The sequence below is a fragment of the Syngnathus floridae genome, chromosome 3 (assembly GCF_059516105.1).
Source record: "Syngnathus floridae isolate MCC-2025c chromosome 3, RoL_Sflo_1.0, whole genome shotgun sequence".
Lineage (NCBI taxonomy): Eukaryota > Metazoa > Chordata > Actinopteri > Syngnathiformes > Syngnathidae > Syngnathus > Syngnathus floridae.
Window position 1 is genome coordinate 7,640,183 of NC_142415.1, and position 18,293 is coordinate 7,658,475.

The window sequence follows — 18,293 nt, forward strand, 5'->3', positions numbered from 1 at the left end:
AGGATGGCTGGGCCAGCTCAACCACTATTGCCCATTCTCCCCTCATTCCAGTGGGAAGCAAGCTTAGTGGACAAACTCGACAGAAAACAATGGATGACAGGTTCAATGATTTTACCATGAGTGACCTATATGAATTACTATACAGTGCATCATCGTGTCATGGGGAAGAGATGGATGTGCAAAATGAATGAAGAAAGAGTGAATTAATGATAACGATGGAATTAGAGCTGGAATTAATTATTATTTTAGTGATTAAGTCAGATGAAATTGAATACCAACAGTCTAAAAATCTAAAAATATCCACACATGAGAACAATCAAACAACTGACAATGAAAAACAGCTGAAATCGAGATCGATCAAAGCATTCTCTGTAGTATCCATTCTTTCTGCACTGCTGTTCAAAATATTCCATTTACCTACAGCCTAGAACAGATGCATTCTTATACTGGTGTTTGATAATAGGGAGTTTGGCCTTCTACGTTTAATAAGCATAACCAGTTCTTCTTTCATGAAGAGCCCACTCTGAACATATTATGGAGGAGGTTGAGAGGGGGGTGGACTGGGCGTGGCTTCACTGTTGTCATGGCAACAGAGTCAGCGCTGCTGTGAATCTCTTGGACCAGTCAGTGTACACAACCTGTGCACTCAATTGCAATTGCAGTGCAGTCGCCCTTAATACTCTGGGAAAAAGCCTATGACATGGTGACACTGAGAATATCTCAAGACCATCACTTGGATTGGAAGCATCCTGCCAACACTCCTGCGCTGCAATAACCACTTTAATAGGCTGTCACTGTTATAAAACACAAGGCTAAATGATATTACTGGAATGGATATTGGGAGAGTGTGCTTTGGTGTGATTGCAACAAGCACCTAACCTGCATACGACCCCATCGCTGATGTTCTGAGCGGAGCGAGGTTGTCTGTGCCACACAGCCACCCTGATGTTGTTGTGAATAACTGTAATTTGAAAACATAAAAGCTTGCGTTAAATGTACTTAAATGTTATCGCTCATGGCAGCTGTAACCTCTAGCAGAATATGCACCGTCATCAAATATTAGCTGAACGTTTCACTGGTTTGATATAAGGGCAAATGAGGCTTGATGAAGAACACTAGTCCCATAAGTGATGCTCAGTCGTTGCCTGATTTTACCTCAGTACTTGAAAGAATCGTCCTGAGCCTTAAACAAGAACGGCGATTTAAATGGGCTTAATATGTGCCCTATAAAATGCTCCCATCTAGTGGTACAATTTAGAAGGGCAGACATTGAAATTCAGACCTCTGAAAAACTACGGCGTTGTGTGTTTGTGCCTTGGGTAGTTGTGTCTTGCTATATAATCATTAAAATTTACAAAATACGAAAGTCAGAGAAATACTGAACTTGATCCAAAAAAAAAGTACTTAGGAGTCTCTTGAGGGCTGAGGTGAGGCAGAACAGAAACCTTTGTGGCGTCAAGTTAACTTGGCTTTACAGACACCTAATTTAACTCCGTTTGTCGATTTAGTTATGTTTGCGAACAAGAAGGCCTGGTTTTCGAGCAGTGTTTCAGTGTCACTTCGGGATTTTTGGCGTAAGTACAATTTAATGAGTGGACATAACTGTTAGTTTGATTTTTAGCTAACTAGCTTAAGATGTTGGTGATTATACTTAAAACACCCGTCTATAAAATAAAAAAGATCTACCAGTACTTATTAAACATTTTAACAAATGTTACATTACGTTTGTGCATGGTTAAACGTGAATAAAAGATAAAACATTTAACAAATCTAATCTTAAGTCAGGTGTCAAACTCAAGGCCCGGGGGCCAGACACGGCCCGCCACATCATTTTATGTGGCCCGCGAAGACAAATTGTGCATCAAATTTGTGTGTTTTTACTAGAATTGCAAATTGTCTTCACTTTTAATATCTTTTTTTAAAATATGTGACCAGTTTTTACTCGTCTGATTTGAAAACGAGTTATTTGTCAGTTTGTTTTGTAAGTTTGTTTTGTAGCTTTTACTGTATATATATATATATATATATATATATATATATATATATATATATATATATATATATATATATATATATATATAAAATAATATACATTTATTTGGGTTGAGAGTCATAATGGCCCTCCGAAAGAAGCTATGACTACAATGCGGCCTGCAAAAAAAAATGAGTTTGGCACCCCTGTCTTAAGCTGTGTTGATAGATGTGAGGTGTTATTTTGCTCCCTTGTAGTCGCGGAAGATGGGATAGTTACGGGTTGGAAAACAGCAGATTATATTTTTAGTGATGATGCTGAACACCCCGACACACTCAGGTTAGTGTCATGATTGTTTCAACATTCCACCAGTAGGTTGTATACTAAAAGTGCAGTTGTTGTTTTCAGGATTTTCCAAAGCATGGAGTACATCTGGGACAAGGTGACAGTTTTTCACAGCTTGTTCTTGAGTTCATGTGGAAAGCGACAGAGTACCAAGTCAGTGAGCATCGGTCACTATGTGCTGCCTCCGGTCCCAGTGCAGAATGGTGAGGATGGTTTTGACCTAATTAGGTGTTTATTTATTCCTTTTGAGGTCAATAATGAAGAAATAATAAGGAACAAAACCTCATCAAAGCTACTGCAAACAGCAACCACGGTCACAGCCACAATATTCACCTGCTTGGTAAATCAACTGCACATATTGTTCTTTTATCTACTCCACGCGGTGCCCTAAGCACTTTACAAGGCCTCACATTCACCCATTCACACACCAATGGCAACCTGCAAGGTGCTTCCAGGTCCACACTGGGGTTCAAGGACACTTGGACCTGGTCACCAGGGTTGAGGATCAACTTTAGAGTTGAGTGACAAATACTCTACCACTGAGTCACGTTGCCCCTTCCTTAGTAACAATAATTACACGTTATTTTCAAATTTATTTTATTTAGGATAGCCCCTTGAGATGGACCATCTCATCTTCCAGGGGTCCAACAAAATGACAGACAACACATAATTCATATTAATTTAAAAAACATTAAAAACAATAATACATTAATTAATCAAACAAATACTTAAGTTGTGTTTTGGGGGAGACGTTTTGGGGAATTTGTTTTTGCCTAAATTATCCCCTTAAGATGCTGGCCGCCTGTTATCACCCCCTCCTTTGTTGACAGATGCATTTCTCCCACTATATGAAATGATTAATAAATAGGAAATATTCCGTTTTAGGTTTGTTTCATTTTTTTGTATGTTTTCTAAAAATGATTGATGACCATTATTTTAGAAAGGCATTATTGATATAAATGGATAGCCCACTGATTATTCAATTATGAACATTCATTAATAACTGAGTGCTGGCCAACCTAATCTTGTGTGGCAGTGATTCTCAACTGCAACTTGGCTTTTACTTTTGGTCACTAAGTTGAAAGTCTGACCCACTTTAAATCTGCACTCATATTGAATTGACTGAATTTCTACTTGTTATCCAACTCAGCCATAATGTGTCTGGTGAGAGTAACTGGTGTGTAAAGAAACCAATCAGTTACATATAATTAATACATAATACTGATTGTGCGTTCTTTGTGTCTTAAGCCATGAGAAATGTGGTTGGAAGACTTATTTGGGAGCATGACCAACCATCTACAGAGGTATGATTATTGACACATAATGATAGCTAATTTGTTGAATATTGCCTTCATTTGACTCCTTTCTGCCTCTTTGTGTTTCCTGGAGAGTTTTGCTGACCAGGCCGCCGATAATGACAAGGAAGCAGAGTTCATCAGTGACGGGTTTGTTAAGAATTGACCACAAAAGAATACAATGCAGTAATCTTCCTATTCTAACAGGAGTGACACATTTAGTGCAAGCACATCAGAGAATGAATTATGCACATGCTGCGACCCGGAAAATGATCCAATAAATTAGTGACACTGGTACATGTGAAACAATTACAAATCCTTATTTGGGTTGATGGAAAATCAGTATTGGACTGATATATCGTGTCAATTTATTCACCCAGGGGGAAGTTAGCATGCAGCCCATTGAGCTGGTGAGACTGTTACCATCTGAGCTCTCACTGCATGGAGGTATCATAACCATTTGTATGTAATTCACTGGAATTAAATGCTGTTGGGTTAAATTAAAGCGTCACATGTTATTGATGTTTTAAATTATATTTTTTTATTTTCTTTTTATTTGTTCTCCCCTTGATGTAATTTTCTGGATTCTACCTTGATATGTGTTTTTACTAAATGTGAGGAAAAATTGAGAGGCATACCAAAGGGAAACACTGTGCTCAGTGTCACTCAAAGTAAATCAATAATCAAAGTAAAATTGCTCAAATATTTGAACGTGCAAACCTGGAAAGCACGAATTTCTGCTTCTACCTGTACTTCCGGGATTTCAGTGCAATCATCCCGCAGAGTGTGGTGCAAAAGATGAACCTAGGGATTCCTGACTAACAAACCACAGACTGCCAGGATCGCCTAGGGCTGTGTGCTGATACACACATCTGATGGACTGGTGCATACGCGTCAATCTTTACACAAATGTGAAGAAGACCAAGGAGATGGTGGTGAACTTCAAAGAGAACAGACACCTCCTTGCACATTGAAGAAGTAGCATCTCACATCTCTACTTCTTCTGGAAGCTGGGTCGTGCCAGACTGGACAGTCTTCTGCGAATGTGTGGTGGAGAACATCCTCAGCACCAGCTGCAGAAAGAAAGGTCCTCCAAAGGACATGAAAGCCTACTCTGAGGATTGTTGAGAACAGCCTCCAAGCAAATATCACAAGTCTTGGAACTTAGTAGGCTACTGCGACCTCCGCTACCACATTTCAAGCAATGTCACGTGGAAATGATGAGAACATTTGATAAATATTCGGTTACAGGATACATGTTAGAGCTACCATGTATTCTAGCATTAATTCAATGCATTCTTTTAGATTTTATAATGTGTGTTCAATGATTTGAAAAAAAATCAGCTTTCTATACGCCGATCTCCTTTATAGAAAATCTCTGGCAAGACTGACCGTGTTAAACTGCGACTGCGCATTAGTCGACGACTACATTTTAAAGGGGTAAAGACTGCACGTACAGTCGATCATCGAGGAAATCCTAGTGACAAGTGGGCGATTGTGGTTATTTGTTTTAACATTTTAAAATGACTAGCAATAGTAAGTTGAGGGAAAATGTTTCAGTGAGTGTGAAGGCAGACATCATTGTAAGAATTTATACGTCCACGCCTTCACAGTGGACTGCGCCGCTCATGTTTAACTAATCGCGTATTTGTTGCGGTACCAACCCCAGAAAGAAGGCGGTGATATACGTTCACACGCTGTATGATTGTAAACTTTGCATTTGACTCTGTTGAGCTTCGGTTTGCTTCTTTCCCCTCCACACGCGTGACACCCCCGGTTCTGTTATGGAACAGCAAAACCTGTCCGTGGTGCTGCACTCCCAGGGGGACCTCAGACTGGTACAGTCTCGCAATAGAAAGTTATTGTTTTCAATGGCTCAATTGACAGATGTTGTGCCAATTTACTTACACCCCGAGAAAATCGGTATCCTCCGTTCGTTTTCATTTACAGACATGAAGAATACACACCTTTATGGTTTGAATTTGCAGTATTATAAACGCTTTTTTTTTTTAAATAGTGGAAGTAATCGTCAGTGTAGAATTCAGCGCATTTGCTATAATTTAAAACGTACTGCAAGCGATTGATTCCGCCGAAATACGTGGAAACCTATGCGTATTTTCATTAGTTGTATCAACACACTTTTGCAATTAACTTTTTTAAACATTAACAGAAAGGAAATGGACTATGATGTTTCCATTGGGATCAAAGTCGCAAGGTACAGATGGGTGGGGTATCCTGTCAGGGAACACTTGAGCTTCTGGTATTCCAACAACTGGAGCAAAAATGAAAAATCATTTTGCAAATAAATCACAACACCAGTTTGTTTGTGTGTTCCTCAGGAAAAGCGCCCTGTGCCGGAGCCAGGTCCCAATGGTATGAAAGCCCACTGCAAGTCTCTTTTAAAATGTTATACGTAGTTAACCAATCAGACAGCACACCAACTAATTAAGCATTTCGATGGTTTGATATCAAGCAAAAAGTAAAAAAAATACACCAGGTTGAATAATTGGATGTTAAAACCACGTAAAAATGTGCAAAACCTTAAGTAAAAGAAGATTCAAAATAAATCACTCAGTTCCCTATTCAGCATGTCCCCCTCCATACAAAGTACCTGTGCCGTATTTTTGCCGACAGAGGTTTTGCTCCAGATGCACTCGGTTGGCATCTGCGGTTCCGACGTCCACTACTGGCAGCACGGCCGCATTGGGGACTTTGTGTTGACAAAGCCAATGGTGTTGGGGCATGAAGCGGCTGGACGGGTGGTCAAAGTTGGCTCGGCGGTCAAACACCTTCAAATTGGTGAGTGTGCTCACAGATGGGAAAGAGCAACAATGTCCAAAATGTGTAAAAGATGTGTTAGTGTGAGGTCAGTGACAGATCGAGGCACCAAATTTGTTCTAAGGCAGGTGTGGACAAAATAATCTAATATGCTGTGAAGTGGCATTATTTACTTGTATTTTAAACATAATTTCTAGCAAATCATCATAATGCTCCGTGTTTATTTTGTTTTAACTATTAGGAGACCGAGTCGCCGTTGAGCCAGGGGTTCCCCGAGAGATGGATGAGTTTTTCAAAAATGGGCGCTACAATTTATCTCCATCTATCTTCTTCTGTGCCACGCCGCCTGATGATGGCAACTTGTGCAGATACTACACACACAGTGCCGACTTCTGCTTCAAGTAACACATTATTAGGCTTACACCCAAAATTACCTAACAATGTCCTGTCGTCTGACTGCAACAATCTTACTCAATTTTTGCACACATCCTCTTCATTTTGAAATGTGTTTCTCTCTCCAGGTTGCCCGATAATGTGACATTTGAGGAGGGTGCACTGATCGAACCTTTGTCGGTGGGAATCCACGCCTGTCGCCGGGCTGGTGTGGCCCTCGGCAGCACTGTGCTAATATGTGGTGCAGGTATTCTATATTAAGAAAGAAACTTAATACCGTGATTGTGTGACTGAATCGTGCCGGTGCAAGTAAGGAATGTGTTTTGTCAGTCGATGAGTCTCAACAAGAAAAAAATGCTAAACATTAACATTTATAGCAGCAGACTAATATTTAACACGCGTAAACAATCTATCAGACAACTGAAACGCCAATGATGCACTTCAAATCTTTTTCTTTGGCAGACTTGAAAACAAGGTTAATCAAGCCATTCTTTGTCGTAATCTACAGTATATTTCTTATGAATAATTTAATATTGAGAAACAATATTTATCAGAGGTGTATTTTTCTAGAATGACTATTTGTAGTCACAGTGGAGAGTTTGAGGGGTGCAATTTTTTTCTTGTTCCTTGGGGGCTCAGAAATAATCGAGAAGCACTGGGTTCAGGTAAAAAATATTAATTATTCATTATGGTGGAGTTTATTGAAAATTGCCGCTACTTTTGTATTCATTTTTGTCTCACAGGGCCAATTGGGTTGGTCTGTCTGCTTGTGGCCAAGGCAATGGGAGCTTCGCAAGTTGTCATCACAGGTAACGTGACTTCCTTCAAAACCTATCCTTTCGAGAACATTACCTGTCCTGTTTTTCTCTAATCACTATTGTTACATTCAGACCTGTTCCCTGAGCGTTTGGCCATGGCCAAGAACTTGGGTGCAGACTTCCAGCTGACAGTGAAGCGAGAGGACGGACCTCAGCAGTTGGCCAAAAAGGTGGAGGACCTCCTGGGAGCTCAGCCTCACATCACGATTGAATGCAGTGGCGTTGAGAGCAGCATCCAAACCGCCATCTATGTACGTACTCACGCCGGCGCCATATCAGAGGAAGAATCTGCGCTGCAATTTTTAGAGTGGTCCACAATGACATTAATGGCCCAGCTGCTCAAACGTGGGCGTAAGAACTTGCTGTGAGAGCGGCTATCATGTTCCACTGTTATGTAACAGTGGTGTGGAAATACATGAGACAAGATTTCGCTCTTGATGGATGGGCAGGCACTCCACAGATGCAATTTCTTCTGTAGTGTTTTTAAAGATAATTGTAACACAACATTTGATCAAGTAAGACACTGCTGCTGTGCTCTTCCAGGCGACTCGCTCCGGAGGCGTGGTGGTGTTGGTGGGTCTCGGATCAGAAACGGTCACTATTCCTCTACTCAATGCAGCCGTCAGAGAAGTTGACATCAGAGGCGTCTTCCGCTACTGTAACACGTATGTAAAATACTCTCCTCTAAACTGATGTTGGATGTTAATTCTCTTGTATTTTATTCCCATTAAGAATCACATGATAAAATAAAAGAATGTCTGTGTGAACTGTTTTGCAGTTGGCCCATGGCTATCGCCATGTTGGCATCAGGAAAAGTGAATGTGAAGCCTCTGGTGACTCACCGCTTCCCCCTGGAGCAGGCGGTTCAGGCATTTGAGACCACACGTCAGGGTCTTGGGATAAAGGTCATGTTAAAGTGTGACCAGAATGACCAGAATCCCTAAACTGCAGTGAAACTGACTGACTATGTTTATATGCAGTCAATGAAAACCCAAGTAAGTCCACTGGGTTACTTCTTTTCTAACTTAGATATTTGGGCATAGGAATATAATAATTATTCCGAATATTTCAGAAACCAGGATTTTGACTGAGTTTAACATGACGGCATGTAAACGTAGTGACTGTTTATCAAACACATCAAAATATGAAAGTTAAAGCGTAACATTATGATAAGACCAATATTAGAAATGATGCAAACTGATTTTACTCCTGATTTTAAAGTGTTTACATTTTAAAAACTACTGTATGTACTGTAAATGTATTGTTTGTTATTTGCTCGTATGGTACGACTTCACATGCGTTTCTTAAATACAGCCACAGGGGGGAACTAGAGCATCAATTTTGAAACTTGTGGGTGATGTTCATCCTAAAAAAAAAAAAAAACAGACATCATGATTTTACCATTATGGTACATAATAGAGCGATTGACAATGGAAAAGGTGGTGGAGCACTGCTTAAACAATGTGTTTGAGAGCATGATCGCAGTCATTGAATTAAATTCATGAAATACACTCCCTGAGTTTATTACACCATATGTTGAAATAAGAAAATCAAAAGCTGAGATTTGAACCCAGAACCATTTCATATCGCGGCAGATGTGCCAAACAACTCCCACTCAATTTAGATTCAATGTGGGAGAAAGTCAGAGAACGTGCGAACAAACTCCACTCACAATGTATGACCCAGTCCCACACAAGCAGCCAAGTTTAGCTGATTTTATTATCCTGCCACAATGACATGATACTACATACATTACGAGGCATGCACAGCAATAATGTTCATGTGGTTGAATGGAATACAGTGCAATGTTAAAAGCGTTACTCTGTTGTAAGGCTTTTACTGTCACAGTGTCATTCAGTTTGGTCTTTCACTCCCAGGATCCAAAGCCAACGTTCAAGTGGGGGATGATGTTTGCAGTGATTAAACTGTGGCGTTTTACTGTTTTCTCTTTAGATGATAAGCACAATACTAGACACGTTTCTTTTTATGTACAGACATTCTAATACTTGGTATGGCAATGGGGCAGCTCACACAACACATTACATTCACAATCCACTCATTGTTTACATGAGTTTCAGTCAGGAACACCAAAGATCAACATAGTCGACAGGATGCAGACAGAAGAAACCATTTTTTCCATACGAGTAACTAATATCAAAAGCATAATTGATGGATCTTGCTGGTTTTGTTATCGTTATTTAAATGTATGTGTTTCTACATGAGCTATAGAAAAGTCTTCAGCTTTTAGTGTGAACTGTATTGCCATACTGTTCAACCAAATACACTATATGGAATTTCACCCTGGGTAGTTTCATTCACATGTATATTATATTAACATAACATATTTAAACGCATTATTTCCATCTCTGCTTTAACTGACAATCATGACTGTATCCTGCATCTGGTGTTCTTGCCATACTTGTCCTGTGTCTCACAAAACTATTTACATTAAAATTCCTCACACATTTGCTGTCACACTTTTAACATAGCATTAATCTGGGCAATAAATAACAAGCTGAAAATGAAATCTATACAAGATGTATACATGTTTTTCTGATTTTTATCAATGGTCTATGCAAATGGAACGCAGCTTAATTTTCAACTCAACTGTTGGAGTATTGCTATTAGCTGAAATCAAAAAAATGTTCAATCTAAAACAGGTCAAGGTCCATTTTATCACAAGACTGCTTATTTGATAGCAGCTTAGCAATTCTTCTATTTATTGGGCTCCTCCAAACTAATGTGAGTTTTTGGAAAGCTTTTGCTCAAATTTCTTTCCAGCTGTCAGAAGAGCCTCTCCGATGATATCTGCTGTTTGGATGTGCCTTTCAACCACGTAGATCTTTTCCTACTTCATTGTGCCCTCAGATCTTTTGCTTAAAAGGGTAGTAAACAAAAAAGCTTCACTAGTGTAACGAAAGTATTATGATTAATATTCCATTCGTGAAAAACTAATTAGGTGACATAATCTACCGTTTTTTTTTTTTTATCCATCTCAGGAGGGGGGGCCATTTTGCCACTGCTGTCCATTGAAAATGACATCACAGTTGCTCAGAGCTCTGGTAATGACTCTAACAGTAGATTACATTTTTTTTTTTTTTTGAGTGCCTTTTGCATAGACTGATTATAAAAAATCAAAGAAAAACATTTACATAATCATTAGGAACAGTTGAACATATTGCATCCTGTGTAAGAATATAAAACCAATGTGAGGCCTTCACTCAGTACCAATAAGTTCATCTCATTGAAGGGAAACAAGATTACAGACAAGACCAATAAATGGAGAAAAAAAAAAACATTCACACAATCTCTTCAGATGGAAATCGAAAAAACAAAATGGCTGTTGCAAGTGTCATACAATGAAGACAGGATGGGAAAAATAATCAATATTTGATTTTGTCTATGATTTTATAGACAAGTAGTCTGTTCATCACTTTATAAGTACATTGGCGTCTCCTGGCCTGTGAGGAGTCGGAACATGGCTGCAGGCATAGTCTTCATGTGAATCTAAAAGTCAAGCAACAAAGAAAAAAAATCAGGTGTGTATATGTGTGTTTGTGTGTGTGTGTGTGTGTGTGTGTGTGTGTGCGTGCACTGTCACCTCTCCAACAGAGTTTGAGAGTGCCTGGACAATCTTCTCGTGTGCTGTGGCCACAACACTCTGCCCATTGATCTCAATGATCCTGTGGCCCACCCGGACCCCTCCTCGCTCTGCGATGCCTCCCCGCATTAGACTGCAAATCTAAAGACAGAGCAATACAAGAAAAAAAATCCTCATATTATACACTATCTACCCAAAAATGTTTTTTGTAATCTGTTCTGCTCAGCCCAACAAGTCAAAAAACAGTTTCCTGATTCATGTTTCATTTGTGGAATATGAATTAAATCCACAATCCACTCGTTTTTATCCATCTTAATCACCGTTACTATGCGCATCATGGCTCAGCTTCAGAAAACTGGTGAGTCGTGATTGGTTGTTACCTGAGATCTAGCAACTACGATGTCATTTTCAGTCGACAGCAAGTGGGAAAATGGCAGGATGGTTAAAATAGGGTGAATATTGCTCCTTAACATATTCCACAAGCGCAATATTAACGAGAATGCCGTTTTTAGACTAGTGGGGGAAAATACAACATATTGTATAGAAAATATTTGGCCATCTGGGAATTTGTTTACAGGCTAGGAAAGGCTTAGTTTACATTGAATTGATCTTTCCAAAGATTATGGGATTTCTTGAAAAGACATTTAAATGCAGGCATAATATTGGCTGACAAATTTGAGACGGGTAAAAGAAAGCTAAAACAAACTTGAGCTGTCGCTGCCACCTACAATTCCATTCTGCACACTGAATCCCAGCTGGTACTTGAGGTCAGGTCTCTTGATGAGGACAGTAGTAACAGGAGGGCAGCTGACTATGTTCATTTTCACCTGAACCTGATTCTTTAAGCCCTTTAGCACAAACAAATAAACAAAGACATACAATGAAATGTTTTGAAAAACAGACTCTCGGTTCCATTTGAGTGTCTTATCCGTGTACCTTGATGATTCCCTGACAGGTAGCGAGTGGCAGCCCAACCAGGCTCGTGTTGTTGATGGACATGATCTGGTCTCCGATGCTGAGCTTGCCCGAGCGTGCCGCAGGACCACCGTTCATCATGTTGGCTAAAATGACAGTAGGCAGGATGGAGCCCCAGCCGGACTCCACAATCACCACACCGAGGATCTCACCTTTGCTCTTCTCCAGCTGCAGCTGTGTTTGTGGGGGCAGAGGAGAGGTCAAAGTCCTGCTCAGACATCAGTCTGTATACTCATTACAGATCGACCAATATGTGTTGGCTGATAACCAATTTGACCAATTTTGTTGAATTCAAGGGGCATGCCTGCACATCTTAGCTTTCTGCTGATAGCAATGCCACCTGGCTGTTCAAAAAATGCCTTTACAACATATTCTGTGTGCAACCACTACTTTAAACCAAGTACCGTATTTTCCGCACTATAAGGCGCACCGGATTATAAGGCGCACCTTCAATGAATGGCCCATTTTAAAACTTTGTCCATATATAAAGCGCACCGGATTATAAAGCGCATAGAATGAATAACTCAACGTTGCTCAAACGTGCAATCACAATATAGTAACACTCGAAATAGTGAAAACAATAACAATATATCAATAACTCAACGTTGCTCAAATGTTAATATCACACAACACACAAAATAAACACGTAAAGCTTACTTTAATAAATTAGTCCTCATCCACGAATCCATATTGGTCCATATATAAGGCGCACCGGATTATAAGGCGCACTGTCGGCTTTTGAGAAAATTGGAGGTTTTTAGGTGCGCCTTATAGTGCGGAAAATACGGTACTGTATTTTGAAAAAACACATCTTCTTTTTCAAGTACAAAGAGAAAGTGCATAGAGTTCTCCGGCTCAGCAGCATATACTGTTCAGTATGAAGATTGCCATAACCCAAATTATGTGGTCATTCAAGTTCAATGGTCCCAACGGTCTTACATCAGAAGTTGCATTTAAATCACACAAATTGTCCAGGAGGCTTGATTACTTGCCCATAATGCTGGTGGCTTCAAACCAAAAGTCACATACACCGATATACAAATGTTTGCAAAGTCTCTCTGCTCATATAGAGCAGAAAATGTATCACAGCTTGTAATCCGCCAAAAGCCTCTAGTAATATTTATGGCAACATCAAGGGTGATGGAGCAAATCGGTCATGAAAAAAGGCACAAATTGACATGCTTTGAGCTGATTTTACTGGATTATCTGCATTTAATGAACCAACATGTGCAACATAATGGTGAGTCTCTGATTGTGTCTGTTTCACAAACACTTAAATGATAGTCAGGATGAGGATTACAGTAGTAGTTTTTTGGGGTTTTTAGAAATTAACCTTACTCACCTCTTTGCAGTTTTCAGAGTTGGAAAAGTGAATGAGATCATCATTATACATCTCCTGTGTGTTGATGATGTCACTGTACTCCTTTTGACTAAGGTCCTCTGGGTTGATTCCATTGGCTCTCAAGAACTCCTGATAAGCAACACTGAAAGCCTGGCCGATGGACTGGGCGATGAGCTGAGCCTATGTACAAAAACACAATCAAATATCGTAAATAAGGTCACCAGTCAGCCATTCAAGTTTGACGTTTAAAGATGTTAGTCATTGTGGTGACATCCCAGACAGAAAGAAGTTTGGTTTTAATTTTGTTGCATTTTTCAATGCATATCTCCATCTAATTTGGTGTAACTGATTATAGCAATTATTACATAAAAATGCAAAGCAAAATTTCTCATTTCTGTAATTGGAATCGTAATGTTTTGCTAAGAAGAATTGTATTAGAAAACATTTTGTATCAGTTTTATAGGCTTTTCAAAAACTATGAGTCAATTTAGCAAGGTGATTAAATAAATAAATAATAATATATAAATAAAATATGAGATCATTGCTGAAAATATCTCAAGGGAGTAGTCTTGTTCGCGTTTTCTAAGGCCATAGTCATTTTAGCTAGCCAGAGCCAATTCCTCCATATGAATAAATAAAGAAAACACAAATTTGATATTTGTTTATGGACAATAAATATTTCATGTGTGTTTTTGAACCATTGTAATAGATATAATAGATATAGATAATAAATATTTTGCAGATTCCCAAATTGGTAAAACATATTATTGACCTTCATACAGATCTGTAATGTACGTCGGTGAGTATGTGGCATCACCATGGCAATTACAAATGCTACTCTTCAGACTTAACAAGCAAGGAAAAAATAACATCATCATTAAAGACACTTACATCCTCAGACTCAAAGACGTGGCATATCATTTTGTACTGCTTTTTTGTCTCAGGTGCCCCGGGTGTGGTTTCGATGCAATCTTGAGAAGCTGTACGCGACATTCGACGTCTCGCCATTAGTACCACAATGTTTCCAATATCAGCGATGTAGGAAATGGTGCGCAATGCGTTGTCCATCATTGTTTCCTACAGACACATTAACACAACAATAATTAAAGATTTCACACCATGGTGCGACTGCATTTAAACTTAATGCACACTAATTTGTTAAGAAAATAATTTCTATAATATGCAGTAAACATTGATCAGAGTCTGTGTTGATCAAAAAAGCTACATATGCTACTCATCCCACCCTCTCAATTTAGTACATAATGCTTTGATAAATAATAATGCTTTCATAAAGGCTACCATGATAGAGATAAGTCAATATTTTCAAACCCCCACTTACTACTTGCATCATTCCATTTTGCATTTGCAGTTTAGCTCATCACTTGATTAGTAGTAGTGTGTAGTGGTTGAATAGATAGTCTAATTAGAATTGTTTTTACATTCCATTTTGGAATTGTTCTCATTATGGTTAAGTGTCAGAAAGCCCATTTAAGCCGCTTTGAGACACATTTAAAACTGTTTTATTTTATGATGCTAGGATAATACACATTGGGATGACTGGGTAGACACAACATTGCAGCACACTAAGCTTACACACGCAAACCCTGATACACGGGGATGATGGTTGACAGGGGACTAATGAATCATCCACCTTCATTTTGTTCTTTTAACAAGTCATACTGAAATGCCCTTTTTAACACTTAAAAAGGATAAAAAAAAATTGCTCAAGGTAAATGAGTCAACATAAGGAAAAAAAATTGAGTGCATAAAGGAAGAAATGTTCATGTGCTAAACTAGGGCTGCAAGCAAATAGCTGGCATAGTACGTGTTGAGTCATCCTCCATGCACAGATGTTTGTCAAGCATTTTGGGTATTATGAAATCTGCTCTAATCCTCTGTCACGTCATAAAATCTGCAGTGGGATTTCAAGAGAAGCTACAATGCAACCTCCACTTGTTTGTGAGTACACAATGTTCCTTCTCGAAGTGGAAAAAAGCACTTGGCGAAACATACTCACTTGTGAGTCTGCATTGAGGACCTTGATCCTTTGAGTGGAGATGAATAGATCAACTTCAGTGAGGGTTTGAGCGTCTCCATCTTGGCTCTGGAAAAAATGAAATATGTAAACAGCTCACTTAGCTGTGCGTCAGTACATCACAACTGTAAATAAACAAATTAATAAATAAATACAATAAATAAAGAAGGAAGCAAGCTGTCCTAGCAAGAAAATATCAAGTAGACTACACAAAATTCAATTTGACCAATACAGTATTATTTTATTTATGCAGAGGTTTCACAGAAAAAAAAAACAATTCACGTTAAAGAGACATTTCAAAGCCTGTAAATGAAATGGTAGTTGAGCTCCGCAACTCGCCAATGTCTGCTATGCGTCCACGTCAGACCTTGCACAGTGTCAGTAACGATGGCCTCCAACATCCTCTTAACCTTTGTTCTCAAGACTAACAATATGCATGATGGATGAAATTCTAAAACACCTGAAGCATCTAATAAGGTCACATTGCTCCAAGTGGAGTTGATTTTTTTAAATGATTATTTCTAAATGGTTTCCTCTATAATTAGGTTATATTTGGAAATTATTTGCCAGTTAACTGTTGTTTTTCTAGTCGCTGATGTGTGGTTTTCTACTGGCTCAAATAAAACTTCTATAAATCAAATTTTAAAATCACACCAATATGTAAATGTAAGATGTAATATTAGGTGATACGTACATTTATTTACACCTCTTTGGGATTCAAACATCAGCCAAAGAAACATGATTGGTTATTTAAAAGCATGCATACTGTGCAATTTCAAACGAGAAAAAGAAGGAAAAATATTTGATGAAATAAGAAATAAATTACCATAGAAAACATACTGATTAGAGACTGATGCCCCCCAAACAAAAAAGAAGAGAAGAAAAGAATAGGTGAGATGCTTTCTTTTTGCTGCATTTATTACACACCGCTTTTTTCTTGATTTTGGCAGCCTTCTGTACCCTCTGGCAGGCGGGTGGCCAGGCAGGAGTTTGGATGACACAAGATCAGCGGATAAGGGAGCACAAAAACAGGAGGAAAGGAAATAAAGGAGGTAAATAAAGGGTAAGACAACAGAGCCCCAAACCAAAAACCAGCTGTGCTATTGCCTTTCTCAAGTTATGTGAATGGATGTGAATGCGTGCGTGTGTCCTGGACTGTGTGTGTGTGTGTGTGTCTGTGTGTGTGTGTGTGTGTGTGTGTGTGTGTGGGTGTGCATGCGTGCGTGCGTGCGTGCGTGCGTGCGTGCGTGCGTGCGTGCGTGCGTGCGTGCGTGCGTGTGCGTGTGCGTGTGTGTGTGTGTGTCTGTCTGTCTGTCTGACTGCCTGCCTGCCTGTCCGGAAATCGGGTAAGCACAGTCCCTTTATTATCAGATATATCAGCAATAACCATGCCATACCATAATTAGTATTTAATAATGCATACAAACAAAAATAAATTGTATGTTTGAATACAGTTATAAATAAAAATAATAATGGAGTCTCTGTTAAAGGTTGTATTGTTAAATTAATGGTTGCCAGTACCACCTTCCAATATGAATTAATAAAACAATAAAACAGAGAGTGGAACACATAAAGTCAGGAAGGAGAAGTTCAATGAGATGCTTTAAAGCTTGTTCAAAAAATTAACTGCAAGGTTGGGTCACCATCTTTAGAATTGAACTGGACCATCCAAAAAGGCTTTCTTGTTTTTGTTTTTTTTTGTGTGCATGGTGGGGGGCGGGGCTGAAGTTTTGTCCTCCACAATTAGCTCTTTCCACAGCTTCTGTGCTTTGGGAAAGCTAAGCAGGGAGGAGACAAACAGCACGAAAGAGTGAGGATAAAGCCGCATAAATATTCGATCAAACGCTCAGTACCAAGAAGAAAAGAGCTGCATAAATAACCTTCAAGGGCTTTGCTACAATTTACACTTAATTTATTTCTTTAAGCTTAGTGTGGCACATGTACAGTAAAGTTGAGGGATTTATGTGGATCAGCATAATAAAAAGTATGCTTATTGAAAATACAAACGGCAGTCCCAATGAAATTGGGTTAAAACGGAAATTAGAATGATTTGTGAATCCTCTTCAATCTGTGCTCAACCGAATACACTACAAAGACTTTCGATTCGTTTTAAATTCATTTTGAATTTGCTTTAGAGAAGTCACCTTTCCCTTTAACAATACTCAATACACATTTGGGAATTCATTCCATTGACCGGGTGTGTCCTTAAAGATACGCCCGGCAAAATAACGATCTGGTGGCAATAAATTGATTTGAAGTCACGCCTACCTGGATCATGTATAAATCCTATTGCAACTGGTCTAATGCAATTCTGGTGAATTTGATCAGCTCAGAGGAATTATGACATGATTATGACAATCATTGTAGAAAATCAATTAATTGAATGCACTATTATTATGAATGAATAATTATCATTATTATAGTTTTTAAAACATCCCACAGCTTTGATGGCGGGATGGCACAAACGCTCAGCGGTGGTGGGGATAGATAAATAGATAGAAGGTCTGTGGACATATTTAAATAAGTTTGTCTGTTGCCACAATAGCTAAAATCAGTCACTATGCAACAGTCACGCACAAATTGCCATGTCCTTTTCTGCGAAGCGATGTCTCCATTGACTGGCAGTGAATGGCCTGGTTCTATTCAGGCTTACAATGGTCTTTTTTTTTTTTAAATATGCTCGTGTATGCTAGAATGAACCAACCTCCGCTCCGATGACACCGCTCATTGGGAGCGACA

The 18,293-nt window shown here is 39.0% G+C and overlaps 3 protein-coding genes across 11 annotated transcripts in view; 2 read left to right on the plus strand and 1 right to left on the minus strand.

The window, feature by feature from the left end:
* Positions 1–1,152: 1,152 nt before the first annotated feature.
* Positions 1,153–4,117, plus strand: terb2 (telomere repeat binding bouquet formation protein 2). Of its 3 annotated transcripts, XM_088371217.1 has the most exons (8): positions 1,159–1,427; positions 1,509–1,574; positions 2,230–2,311; positions 2,381–2,520; positions 3,566–3,621; positions 3,707–3,762; positions 3,820–3,906; positions 3,993–4,117. In XM_088371217.1, the coding sequence occupies exons 2-7, from the start codon at positions 1,511–1,513 to the stop codon at positions 3,896–3,898; spliced, it is 477 nt and encodes a 158-aa protein (XP_088227343.1). In that variant the 5' UTR covers positions 1,159–1,427; positions 1,509–1,510; the 3' UTR covers positions 3,899–3,906; positions 3,993–4,117. The 3 variants fall into 3 exon arrangements, with proteins under 3 accessions (XP_088227344.1, XP_088227345.1, XP_088227343.1); XM_088371218.1 differs by lacking the exon at positions 3,820–3,906 and having other exon boundaries at positions 1,153–1,427; positions 3,993–4,079; XM_088371219.1 differs by lacking the exons at positions 3,820–3,906; positions 3,993–4,117 and having other exon boundaries at positions 1,155–1,427; positions 3,707–3,778.
* Positions 4,118–4,390: 273 nt separating this feature from the next.
* Positions 4,391–11,386, plus strand: sord (sorbitol dehydrogenase). Of its 5 annotated transcripts, XR_015857525.1 has the most exons (10): positions 5,159–5,450; positions 5,952–5,985; positions 6,247–6,411; positions 6,632–6,791; positions 6,912–7,030; positions 7,527–7,592; positions 7,674–7,852; positions 8,145–8,266; positions 8,380–8,596; positions 11,214–11,386. XR_015857525.1 is itself a non-coding variant. In XM_088371215.1 (9 exons), exons 3-9 carry the CDS (start codon positions 6,261–6,263, stop codon positions 8,543–8,545), a joined length of 963 nt encoding a protein of 320 aa, XP_088227341.1. In that variant the 5' UTR covers positions 4,391–4,699; positions 5,952–5,985; positions 6,247–6,260; the 3' UTR covers positions 8,546–10,128. The 5 variants fall into 5 exon arrangements, 4 of the variants coding, with proteins under 4 accessions (XP_088227341.1, XP_088227340.1, XP_088227342.1 ...); XM_088371215.1 differs by lacking the exons at positions 5,159–5,450; positions 11,214–11,386 and adding an exon at positions 4,391–4,699 and having other exon boundaries at positions 8,380–10,128; XM_088371214.1 differs by lacking the exons at positions 5,159–5,450; positions 11,214–11,386 and adding an exon at positions 5,043–5,148 and having other exon boundaries at positions 8,380–10,128.
* Positions 9,303–18,293, minus strand: part of apba2b (amyloid beta precursor protein binding family A member 2b) — a 28,811-nt gene continuing 19,820 nt past the window's right edge. Inside the window, exons 7-15 of one of the 3 annotated variants that reach the window (XM_088371212.1) lie at positions 16,482–16,517; positions 15,537–15,623; positions 14,411–14,596; positions 13,520–13,699; positions 12,330–12,351; positions 12,139–12,263; positions 11,931–12,050; positions 11,203–11,343; positions 9,303–11,108 (exon numbers count right to left, since the gene is read on the minus strand). In XM_088371212.1, coding sequence (XP_088227338.1) covers positions 11,037–11,108; positions 11,203–11,343; positions 11,931–12,050; positions 12,139–12,263; positions 12,330–12,351; positions 13,520–13,699; positions 14,411–14,596; positions 15,537–15,623; positions 16,482–16,517 — 969 coding nt within the window. In that variant the 3' untranslated portion in view covers positions 9,303–11,036. Of the gene's footprint in view, positions 11,109–11,202; positions 11,344–11,930; positions 12,051–12,138; positions 12,352–13,519; positions 13,700–14,410; positions 14,597–15,536; positions 15,624–16,481; positions 16,518–18,293 lie in introns of all 3 variants that reach the window. The other 2 variants (XM_088371210.1, XM_088371211.1) reach the window with 2 other exon arrangements.